Source organism: Glossina fuscipes, unplaced genomic scaffold, assembly GCF_014805625.2.
Source record: "Glossina fuscipes isolate IAEA_lab_2018 unplaced genomic scaffold, Yale_Gfus_2 1, whole genome shotgun sequence".
NCBI lineage: Eukaryota > Metazoa > Arthropoda > Insecta > Diptera > Glossinidae > Glossina > Glossina fuscipes.
The window spans coordinates 23007459-23020770 of record NW_023998415.1 but is presented as its reverse complement, the minus strand read 5'-3'; the positions used below and the strand labels follow the sequence as shown (position 1 = coordinate 23020770).

Here is a 13312-nt window from a genome sequence, read left to right as displayed (position 1 = left end):
GATGATGATGATGATGATGATGATGATGATGATGATGATGATGATGAGGTTATTATTGGTGGTGCGCAAACTGCAGGCGATGACGCAAAATGCACATAAATTACAACTTTTTTTTGTTTCGTTTTGAGTAAACTTTAAATAAGCGATATGTCTAAAATTTTTAATTTTCAGACAGACAACGCAACACGAAAAGGGGAGAAGAAAAACTTGTTGCCAGCATACTGCGATGATGATGATCGTCATCATCATCGTCATCTCCTATAACTTAAGGTCAAGGTTGTAGTTTGTAATCGAATGCCAATGCGTGCCGTGCCGCCTTGTCTGCTTTTGATCTTCTCTTTCTTTTCTATATTTTTGTCGAAAAATTTCAACAATTTCGGGTTTATTTCAGATCAAAAAAAAAAAAAATATATATATATATATATATATAAACAAAGCTATATATATTTCCTTATTTTCGTGTGGATGTGTTTATTTTCTTTTTCTGTTTGATAATTTTTAATTTTGAAAACTACTTGTAAAATAGTCACTTATCTCGGCCTGCAGCGAAATTGAACAGCAAGGGCAACAGGCTACAGGCAACAGGCCTGTAGGTGAGAGGCTAGAGACAATGAGAATACTGAATAAATTATATTCTTACTTTTTTTTGTTTTGTTTTTGTTTATTTATTTCATTTCAAAACTATCTAAACTGATTTCAAATTCAAAACGCATAGCGGAATATTTTGATAAATGTTTTGTAATTTTCACTTGAATTGTTACGTTACGCATTTAAAATTCAGGAGGCGCGTGCAATTGTTGTTAGGCATGAAATCGCAAAAATTACGCACTTACCTTTGCATGCCGAATCAGAGTAATTGTTATGATGGGCCAAGTTAATGAAAGAAGAAATTGAAATTCTCGTTGGCGAAGAAGCCGCTAAATATTCAGAAACTTACATCGTTACTCGTCTTCGAATACATTTTTACATATTTTCATGATTGCTTCAGCTTTTGAAAATGAATCGTGAGTGGTATTCGAATTTGATCTTTTAAAATTCAATGAAACAAAATTGTGTCAACTTTCAACACCATATATATTTTGACTTATATAACTTTGATGCGATCAAATGTCGGTGACGTAAATTAATTAATTAACTTTTGCAGGGAAGCAGGGAAGTTTCGCGTCTTCAAGTGAGAAACTAACGCTTTTTTTAGATCAGCTTCCATCTAAATTTTAGTACCGAAAACTCGTATAGTTCGGGGAGCAGAGCATGCGCATTTAATGGAATCACACAAGAGTCTAAGAATGTAACGTTAAACGATAATAAATTCTCGATGGGATGGAAAGTGCTATGGAACATAGCACAGATGGCCCGCGCACATCTGAAAATTCCTATCTCCGTTTCCTCCTTTACTTTGTTTATATGAACTTCATGCATGCAGTAGTAGTTGAATTTATTGAAAAATTTTTCATTTCTTTATTTAACTTTTTAATTTTAATTTCAATTTCAATGTTTTTCGGTTTGTTTTTTTTTTTTTTTTTTTTTTTGTTTTTTATATTATAATATTTTGTTTGTTTAGTTTAACTTTCAGTGAAAGTTGACGTAACATCATTTGACATGTTATTCACTTCGCTCTGCATGTAATTGTGTGCAAAGTATACGTGTATTATATTTACTTTATGTATCTTTAATGCAATTCGTTTCGAAATCGGTTTTAGCAAGCACTTTGCATACGTAACATACGCATTCACTTATGCACAATATGCTAAACATGTCCATCTGCTGACATTTTAATATGAAGTGACTTACGTAGCTTAATTATTAATAAGAGTTTATTTCAATAAAAAGCTTAAATACTTTCTGCTTCACCTTTGAAACGTAAGCCCATTAAATATTAATATGACAATATGTCTTCAATTTACCCCTCGAAGCATTGAAATACTTTTGTACGTATCGGAAGATCGAAAAAGAGCTTTGTCCTGAATCCTTAGAAATTTCAAATTGCGTTCAGGTTACGTTCATTTTCCAAACACACAATAGTGTTTGCTGCCTATTACTTGCTATACTTCCCTTAGTTAAGGAAGTCATACATATATAAAAATTGATGTAAGATGACTCGGCAATAGTGGGTGTACTTCAGTAGCTCTGGAAAGACCAATTAAAGAATGTAGGGAGATTACATTTATGTATGTACGCGTATATGTATATGTTCTTTTCTGTCTTCCCCCTGCCTCTTTATTTCGTTGCTGTTTATGTTCTTGCTGTGCGTAGAATCCACGGACAACGGCAGGAAGAGTAAAAAAATTTGAAAATGGTTTGAAAGCGTGTAGAGTGGTGCAACGCGCCCACTGAATTATTAAAACCACACAAACAAATTAAGCGTGTGCGAATGTATGCTTGCCCGTCCGCTTGTCTCTCTTGCTTTCTTGTGTTCAACGAACATGTCGCCATTTGATAAAACTTGTTACGCTGGCCTGTTTTGGCTGAAAGTTGAACGCTACTCGGTATAGTTCGGATCGTATCACTTTTTGGACCATCTACCATTTAACTGTAAAAAGCTGTTGAATTAGCGATTGTATTAAGCGAAGCAGTGTAGAGTGTGTAATGATCAGCCTAGCTGCACTTCAGTCTAACATTTCCTTCCGTCCTTACCGAAGTTAATTTCAATATTGTGTTCATTCCCCTCATCGGTCATCACGATTCAGCAGCAGCATCATACTTTGCACTAAGTATGAAAACTAACGTTTCCCGCGTTTGGTTTTCTCTTTGGCAAAAAGTTATGCTGTATGTTGCTTGAAGCTAGGGTTTGCAAAGAAGAATATGTGACACTCTCACAAATACTCTTACAGACACGTTAGTCTTGTCTTTTAGAAAGCACGTGAACTTATCAAGAGGTTTGCGATCGTGTTAAACTAATTTTAAACCGATCGAAGATCGATGAAGAAATAGTTAAATCGATTTAAGATTTGTACCCGATATGGTTTTACCATGATCTGCCTACATCTCTGCTGGCGACTATGAACGCAACCTTTAAAAGCATTATAACCCGGCCTTTGGTGCTCGATATAAAGGAGGACGTAATTATTAGATCAAGTCAGTGAATGAATTTAATATAATTATTTACTGGTAGGTACTTAATATTCTCCTCCATGCAATTAAGCAATTCTTATATGCTTTCTTAGACTGTACAATTAAAATCTGCATTTTGTGAAACTCGACCATGTATTTGACAATAAGTGATCCATGATTATTGTTAGTTTATTTACGATTGCCGTACATAGTCATATGCGAGCGGCCAATTCCTTTTTTAGTCATTTAAACGAAAACACGTTCAGGCAATCAGACACAAAGAAATCGATTGCTGCATTTTCATTTAGTAATTGTTCGATAAATGTTTAATAAAAACAAATTTTGCTGCAACTGATCTACGTTAACCTTTCGAAAACAAAGCGAAGAGCCTCTTATCAGACATCATGATGAATTCAAAAAGTTCGAAATTTGACAAACAACGAGAGCGGAAACAAGGAGAGAGATCCAAAGATGAGATTTGATTTAAGTTTTGTGGCAATCAAATTTTGTTCCTGGGGGGGGGAGTAAGGTAATGGCATTGTATTCTCTAAATGCCGTCAAAGCAAATATAAATATATTCTTATAAATTATTTGTTTGCATTTATCTGAACGAAATGAATGAAGTACTCCTTTGCTTTATGGCAATGCTGCCCAACCCGTCGTGTACCTCCGCTGTCGCGAGTAGCTTGACGATAATATATAGGCTGGCCGTGCAAGCAATTGCAAGCGCCATTTTCCGATTATTCTTCGCTTTGCATGCTACAACAGTCTACCTTGTATTTATTGTTTTTGTGCACGCCATAACGTACAATAGGTATCGATCGACCGTCATTATTTTCTCATTGCCATTCAATAAGTTTTTTCAATTGCGTAAAATGATTAATGATCTATTTTTATCGCTGCCGCACGAAAAATGTTTAGTATTAATTGTGCGAAATGATATTTAAATAGTCTTTAAATTAAAGACGTCGTGACACTTATACATACAAACACATATATATAAATATGCATACTACTTTAACTGTAATTCAGAAATGCATTTTAATAAAGTCGTATCTGGCTTAGAGGCCCATATATGCTACTCACTACTTCAGGCAAGGGTACACGCACACGCACACGCACACTTCATCGGTAAAAGCTAATTTTTCCCCATAGACACTTTTAATGTCTATAATAACTATTGAACACAGTATCTTCAAATGAACTTTTTTTTTTTTTTTTTTTGAGTCCTCTATCTCTTTAGCCAATTGTTTATTTCAAGTTTTCAAGATCTGTAGGATTGGGTTGAAGCCAACCCAAAATCGTATATTTTGAACTTTTGCGGATATTTAAGTATGTCCTTATGGAGTAAAACCTTTAACAATGATGGATGCGATTGAATCGCAAAACCATTATGCTTGCATTATGCCGAAAGTCAACATATTATGACTTTTATAAAGAGTCTGCGGATGTATGTAACACTTACAAGGATTTCAGGTGCATCCTTTCCACCTTTCATTGTACCAATCGATCAACAATTATTTTCCGAATCAACTCAAGCTTATCTGTCCTTGTTCGTGTTGTAATTTTTGCGATATTCTAACGAAATTTCGTACACTGACGTGTTTTGGATTACCTTAGCGAAATTAATCTACGCAGGGTACAATCTTTTATTGGTGGTTAGCCTTAAAAGATCAGATGGCCTCAATTTAGCGAATTAAGACTTTGTCACAAAGAAAAGGAAAACTATGTAGCTGTAGTCACTTGACAACAATATAACTGCGTGTCGATAATATATCTTCAAAATGTCCACTTTTTCGCATTGATTGTATCGGTAGCTGGATCCTTATGTTTATTTCATGAATTTTTTTAAAAGTTCTAGGCAAGAGGAGAACAAAGCAACATTACTATCTAGGGGATCGACTGAAAATTTTTAAATTAGTTACACTTCAATAAAAAATCGAGGTTGCTGACGCATTTCCAAGAGATTATAGCCAATTAGTGAAAATAATATTTCGCTATTCCACTTAAAAATCGCTTTACGCGTTTACGGTTTTTTTGGCAACTTAACTGAAACAGAACACACAAATAATTTATCGGAATTGTATACACAACGTTTGTGTTTTTGAGATATTTTTAGCGAGTTACGTGAAATGCCTAAAAATATCTCTTTCAAGAATGCAAAACACTCGTTGTTTGCAACATTTAAGAAAATCAAAAAAAAAATAAAAATAAAAAATATATATTCTCTCAACATAATTAAATTTTAATACAATAAAATTATACTAAATTAGAAAACGTTTATGTGCAATTATCGATGAATTTATTTGATGAATCTTCTTAAATAAATATTTTTAAAATGTAAAATTAAGGAAAGACAAAAATAATAATAAAGAAGTACTAGGGCTGCGCGAACAACACGAACATTTCCGTAATATCCTTTGGACGGCTTGCATTTCTATCGTATTGGCGACGGAAAATTTGTAAAGGACGTTATGTGTCAAATCAAACCTCTCACAAAAGACGATCGGTTGCAATCGTTAATCTATTCTAGCACATGGGATATTATGACGCACGAGAGTGAAATTTAAAACATTTATCGATTTATATATAAATTTTTGAATTTTGAAAACATGTTTGAACCCAAAACAAAAAAAAAAAAAAATGCTTGAAAAAATTAGATGATATTATCTGCGAAAGAGAAAAAAAAAAAAACAAAAGATGGAGTAAACGCTTAACTTGGATTTTTCAATCGAATTAAGAAAAGAATTTGGAAACGTAAACATTTTTGCTCTAAAAATTTAATAACATGTTCCCCTTTTTTTTCTCCTCTTATGTAACATAAAACAATAAAATGAAATGGATATTAAAATTTCGTCTTTCTTCTCCGTTACAGGATCAGTACGACAATTTAGCAATACACACAAGCAAAGGCATCGAGTTCCTGGATAAATATGCAAATTTCATACGTGATCGCTTAGCAATAGAAACGGAATATGCCGCTAAATTAAGGTAAGTAAGAAAATATTGTATTCAATTACATGACATTAGGTCCGCTTAGCTACATTTTCTACGATTTTCAAAATTGTATACCTTTTATTGAAAGCCGAAATTCCCACACAAGATAGATAAACTTATACATATACACACATATATACACAAATTTGATAGTTGAAGAAAAAGTTCTATCTATGAAAGAGTGATTGGTTGCTTCGCAAAACATGCAGGCCGTGTTCAATTTTCCTGAAATTTTCGGCATAGATAATAAGTTCCAGCTATCTACAAGGTGTCGTTCAGTGTATATCAAATGCCTATATGCAATCGAACACATTTAACGCTTTGCATGTGATTCCGGTTTAAACTTGTAAAAATGTAGTTGAAGTTACGGATGAAACTGCGCCAACGACGCACGGATAAGTTACAGGGCGGTTTGCGAGATTCAATACAAAAAGTTTTAGCCTTGAAGCCGATGAACTTTCTATAATTGTGCAGGATGTTCAGAGTTTACATTTTCCAGTAAAAACAAGTCAACAACCAGTTACATGCAATGAAAAAGAAAACAAAGTGAGGGAAAATGGTTTCATCATAAATACTAATCAAAGAGTACGAAAATCGAAGAGTTGGCGCCCGCATTACATTTACTTAATTACAGTATGGATTCCAGAGTGAATCGTATACGATTGAAGAATGGATTGGCCCAGGCCAAGGAGCCATACATCCTTTGTAAAGCCGAATATTCATGCAAAAATGGTTTAAATGTTCAATATGAATATCCATCTAATTCACTCGCATTGAACGATAGCAGCTTGTAAGCATCTGAAGCTTATACAGCCGTACAAGCCCCAATGTTTAAGTTACCCATCCACACGCCTCATATATGTTTCATGAAGCAATCACTTTCAATTGACAAAGAACTTATTTCTACACCTAACGTTTACGTACAAATACGTTATACAATACTTTGCTACATTTTGAAATTTTGTGCTCCCTTTTTTTTGTAATCGTCACTTGCTTGACCAAAGACGACATTAAGTGGCATTAGAAAACCAATAAACCCGCATGCAATCATAAAAAACAAATGACAACAAGTTGATATTTTGCTAGACTAATTGAAAAATCAAAAGGGTCGAATGTTGTAAATAAGCTATTTTAAATGGGGGAGCGCATTACAACAAATATATATATATGTTTTAAAATACTAGAGACGAGTAAGTAAGTAAGTAAAGTGGCGCCCAAACAATTTCAATGACAAAAGTGCTTAAATTTCACACTATTGGGTAATAAAAAGAAATTCTATCTCATATTTAAACGATTGCGGGGTAAACGATAAATGTAGATGAGCAAAAAAGCAAGTGTAAAATATGCTTGAATCAGGTGTTAAGTTTAATCAGGTCAGTAAATCAGAGCGTCATGACTACCTTCAAACGAAAACGTGATAGAATCACATGTCAAGAAAATTTATTAAATGTAATAAACAAACAAGAAAATTATAACATAATGCATTTGTAGTACGGAGAACCTTCGTTACTCACCGCCTACGCGAAACGGATGAGAAGTAAATTTATAAAACCAATTAAAGTGGGCCACGACCTACCATTAAATATCCTAGGCGTTATAGGGGAAGTGGTCGAAAACGTGATCATCCAATACGAATCATATTCAATAGCCTTCACTCTTGGGCTAAGGCACTGCGTTGTAATGAATTAATTCACGGTCCCCGCATGCCAATATATCATTAGGAGTCAGGGTTTTCTCGACGATGACATTTACGCATTTAATTGCTATTGAAAAAGAGTAAAATCGAAAATCGAGGCAGTTGTTTAGAGTTTATAACATTAGTTGTACATGTGTAAGCAACATCAAGCCCCCTTTAGATACACCCACATTTTTCACTATATTCACTTTCCAAATCACTTTTCTCAATCGATTTAAGCATATTTGTCCGTGTATATGTCATTTTTACAATTACTTAAGTGTCTTGGTGGCCAAAGGATGAATGCTTTTGAATTTGAATGACATCGACGCATATACAAAACCGTTCGCTTATATAACGCCTCCACTTAGAAGTAATGTATATGAAAAAAAGTCACATTATATATATATAATATTTCTGCGAGGAAATCACTAGCAAACAGTATTTGGGCACACTAAGCGGATGGATGGCATCATTTTCTTGGAGCATCATCTCATCCTCACATATTTACAAAAATTAAAACTTTATATGACAATATAGAATAACGATTTAGTGGCCTATGGGGAGACGAGCTTTTCTGTTGAAAAGTAAGCCTTTCTACGGCAATATGATCTAATTTTTAGTAGGTATTATGACGAAAATAAGTGAAAAGTGGGGGGGGGGGGGGTAGAGTTTGGCAGAAAAACATACTACTTAACTAGGTTCAGACCACGACAATTAAGATGCTGGCGTCCCACCTTTCATACGCTTCTCATGAAAAGTAAGCGTTTAGGTAGTGACGGGTACAATTTTTGATATTTCACGACGAGAATAGGTGAAGTTATTGCTTTTAGGCGGCATAGCGTAATTATTGTTTCTCATTTCAAATATCAAATACTCAGCATCACAATGTGGATAACTATTTCCGCGATAATGAAACTCGAGCCCCATGCAGATGTTATGTGACGTTTGTACGACAGAATGCATATAGATTTTAACTAAAATACATATTTCATGTAAATTGCACACTAAATGGGAAATTATGGAGAAGAACTTACACAATTCAAAATAGGTCAAATACTTGTTCGGATTTCGCTAACCAGGTTAGCAATTGCAAAATATCGAAAGGGAATTTATAGAACTGGAATTTCTTTCTTGCCAACCCAAGGTCCGAATTGAACTTTAATGAATGTGAATGTGACAAGTGCGCGAAATGAGATATTTTTCTTAAACTAAATCTCACACTGAGAGATGGTGAATACTTGTAAATGCATTTTAAACCAATTTAGTGTCGTTGCGATGTTAATTTGGCAAATCAAGTTCAAGTGTACGCAATTGTCGTTTACTTGCAATGATTCAATGAATGCACCGTTATGGCATGCAACCATTTAATAAAGTTGAGCAAAATTTACAATTTCAGCTCGGCTTAAAATACCTACCTTTTATATTACGTAACACAAATGAAAACACAAATGTTTTGTAAATAAAGTGAAAATCTCGTAAATAAGTTTTTTATTTTTTTTTTTCATTCCATACTTTTACAACTTTACTAAAATGGACATTTTTGCACACAATTTAGAAAGAAAGAAGAAATAAAACCCTTAACGTAAATCATTTCTACCTATTACTGAAATACGCTATGCCGAAGATCTGAGACAAGAAACCGAACTTTGACTCGTTCACTTGCCATATACGTATATAGATTTCAACCAAAATATAAACCCAAGCATTATGAAACACATACTCTTTCGAATTTTCTGCGCGTAATAAGTGAATTAATTGAATACTCATAACATAACCGCAAATTGACGCTTTCGCACGTAAGAGCATCCTTGTCGGACTACAATTTTGTTGTCAATTATCCTTAGTTTACAAACATTATTGAAAAGCATGCGTTTGTTCCAGCGTTAATTGATAGATTTTGAAAACCTGAATTATCTTGACCCTTTCCGAGGCCCACTGTCCACTTACCCGGGACACATTTCGTTAACATACTTACTTGAAAGGATTTCTATTCCATATTGCATTGTGTGTGTGTGCGTGTGTGTGTGTGTGTGTGTGTGTATATATATATATATATGTTTTTGTTTATTTAAAACATGTTTGACTATTACACACTTGAATTTGCACATTCGCTTGTTATCATCAGTTCACTTTCACTATGTGCATACTGCTGATCATTATACTGCCAACTATTGCTTCAAGCGCAGGACTTTGAAATGGTGGATGAGGAAGCTATTCTTTTTGGGATTAGAACGTTCTGTGATAAATGCACACACACATATATATATATATATACATTCTATATGGAATCTGCTAATAAGAAGAATGAAACTCCAGGCTCTCACAAGCATTTTCGCAGACAGTTGACGAAACAGAACATGTAAGAAATTGTCCGAATTAACTTAAAAACTTATGCAAAAGCAATTCATTGGCTTCCGACAATGATGAAAGATTGAAAGGAAAACTGCACCTAATAACGCCAGAACTGTAGTTAAGTTAGTGGTCGAAAAGAAATCCAACATTTTTGTGAAGGCTGTACGACGAATTCATGCAATTCACGTAGGAAACCGTTTTAAAAAGACATCACGCGTTAGCTAATGTTCAATTTCTGTTCTCATTAGTAGACGAACGCGTTCACTATAAGCAATTTATTCAAATTGGTTCATTTCGTTCTTAAAATTAACTTGGACCTGGCTACCGACAGTGTCATAAATTTAAAGAACTGGAAAGAAATTACGCGGCGCAGTCTGAGAATAAACAAAAAAGTAGTAAAGTCACTGAAGTCTTCCAAAGTCTCTTCCAAAACGAATTTTAACCATGGGTACGTACACGACATAGCAAAGCGTTAAAATTGTTCAGACTTATTATGATAATTAACATTTTCCAAAATTAATATTTTGTAAAGTTTGTGATTTTCTGGCTTTTGCAACAATTGAGTCAATAATTCAAAGTTTTGCCAAAATTAATGAACTAAGAATTCCGTTTAGGATAAACCAAAGTGGACCGAAATATACACTTTTCTGTGACATGGATATTGGAGTGATCGAATCATTGCTCCCTGGTCTTTAATTCTGCGGAAATCCAATACAAGTACAGAAGCTTTCACTGTCAGTAGTCCGTGTTATATTAGTTGAGGAATTTTCGTAAGCTAAATTTGAAGAAATCATTGACGCGTACTTTTAATAGCAAGAAGCTAAAGCGCAATCTTTGAAGTATTGAAGTGCAAGTTTTCAACCACCTAGACCTTACTCACGTACTAACTCCATTAGATAATGCTCTTTTGGTGTTTTTTTTTTTTTTTTTTAAGCATAGTCCAGCAGCAATATTAGATTCGAAAAACAACATACGAAATAAAGTTAATCGATAGGATTATCTGGCTATTAAGAATTCTGATGTCCGAATATGGAACCATGTAAATACAGTCGTGGTGCATATTTCATGTCATTTTTCAGATGTAATTTTAAACACTAGCGCTACTAACGTTTCGCATACATTCACATGTTTGACACAAACATTCCTTTATCGATTAAGAACCCATGGGTAAATATTAATTGTGATCGGTCTACAACACGCCCACAGTACATTAGAACCTGAGACAGTCTCGAGAAAACAGCAAAATTTTTTTCATGTTTTCATCTATAGATTTCGGTCTTGTGAAAATACATCCGAAAATCTGCTATCTGAATGCTCGTCAAACCACCCCTACATATTGCAAAAATGGTCTCGCTCGCTTTACTCTAATACGCCCATAATCGACGATAAAATTTGAATACCAATTTATTTCGAATTTATTCACAATTGAGTGGAGGAAACGCTAGTGTATGTTAAAATAAATGGGAAATAATTTGAAAGCGAATTCTGGGCGTGATGATGATGATGATGATCCTAACGAATATTTACGTCACAAATTTTCAGAAATATTTTGCCTGGATCATAGGCATGGAGCTTGTAAACAGAAATATGAGAAAAATGTCGCCGTTTTTCCGACAGCTCGTCTCAGCTTCTTCCAATGCGGATGTGCACATAAACACCCGATTTTTCAACTTCACATCTTTAATCGATCAAAGAATGTTAATGCCAAATTTTCGGTTTCTATCATCATTTTTGTGACTGTGACGGCCCCGCAATCAGTCAGGATCAGAATGACCCATAAGTGTAGACATAGGTGTCTCGAAAACTATCGGTTACGTGGAAAAACTGATTACACGTACTTCAAAGTCGTTTATTGAAGGTTTACATGCTTTGTAAGCTTCTTTTTTGTTAAGTCCAAATTTTAAAAAGGTGTTATTGACTTCTACGGTACTACCAGCGTTAAAGCGATATACTTTTATTGTCAATAAAAAGTTAAGTTCTTCTTTTGAAAAATCGTTCCTTTGCAAACACGTGAGCGAAGCTTTGCAATTACTATCTAATGCACCCTACTCTGAATTTGTTTGCGAGCAAATGTTGTTGCCTTAGAATACAATCGATTCAAAAAGTGTCTTTCGCAATGAGTCTAGATGGCTTGAGTTATGTCATCGACTGTAATACGCAATGGCTTTAGCTGAGGTAACCTTTTATTTGTGCATGGCCAGTTTCAAGAATGTATTTCTTTTTTTTTTTTTTTTTTTTTTTTTCTGATTCAGTTAAGTATAAGTAAACTTTCCCGCAAATTCGAGCTTTTAGTTTTTTATGCAATACATTTTTTATGGGTATTTCGCTGAACAAGAAATCTTGTTGTTTTTACTGCAAACAACATTAACGTTCAGCAGCGACTTCATTGCTTATGTACATAACTAAAATGACCGAATCAAGCAATTCAACTGTCAATGATTGACGTATGTTTGCAACGAGACGTTAAAAGTGAATTTTATTAATATTATTAAGTGTAGCAAAAGCGTTATTTGCCAAATAATGTCTAGTGAGTTTTCCTCTGTCCGTTTGTCATTTTGTGCATATGCTTCCAAAAATTTGACAACATTTGTTTTACGATTTTTATCTTTTACTTTTCTTCTTCTTCTTCCTTTTTTTTTTTTTTTTTTTCTAAATAGACCACAAAGAATACACCTTGTATTACTTTTGCATCAAATATATTCGTAGTTAGAAGTTTTCGTTGCTTACTTGTTGTTGTTTGACGACAAAAACAACAGCAATAATAATCTTGATAATAAATATAATAAATAATAACCACAAAAACAGCTTGAAATTGTTAATTCGCGCTACTCGTACAATCTCCTCATTTGTATTATGATCATTTACGTATGCATCACATAAACAAGACCGCAAACGAATTTATTAGATATTTAATGTATTTAAGTTTATGGCCTTATCATCATCGTCGTGTGTATATTTTATGAATTTCGAGCTCTTAACTTAAGCGTTTTTAATATCATTTTATTTTTAGGCGATTAGCAAAAAATTATCAACCTAAGAAGAAGGAAGAAGATGATAATGAGTAAGTGCCTTCTCTTTTAAATACATTTATATAAGCAAATTAAAACACTTGATATCACGACTTTTGCAGGTTATACTACGTACACGCTTGCAACATATTTATAATATCTGAACTCAAGGTTTGTCGTAACACTTTCGCGAAATCATCTTAGAAAAATGTGGAAATAATTGCAT

The 13312-nt window shown here is 33.9% G+C and overlaps 1 protein-coding gene across 17 annotated transcripts in view; it reads left to right on the top strand.

Annotated features, from left to right (window-relative positions):
- Positions 1-13312, top strand: part of LOC119632105 (formin-binding protein 1) — a 76749-nt gene that overhangs the window by 49941 nt on the left and 13496 nt on the right. For all 17 annotated transcript variants that reach the window (XM_038024836.1, XM_038024835.1, XM_038024837.1 and 14 more), the window contains 2 exons: positions 5927-6042; positions 13089-13139. In XM_038024836.1, the coding sequence (XP_037880764.1) occupies positions 5927-6042; positions 13089-13139 (167 nt within the window). The remainder of the gene's footprint in view (positions 1-5926; positions 6043-13088; positions 13140-13312) is intronic.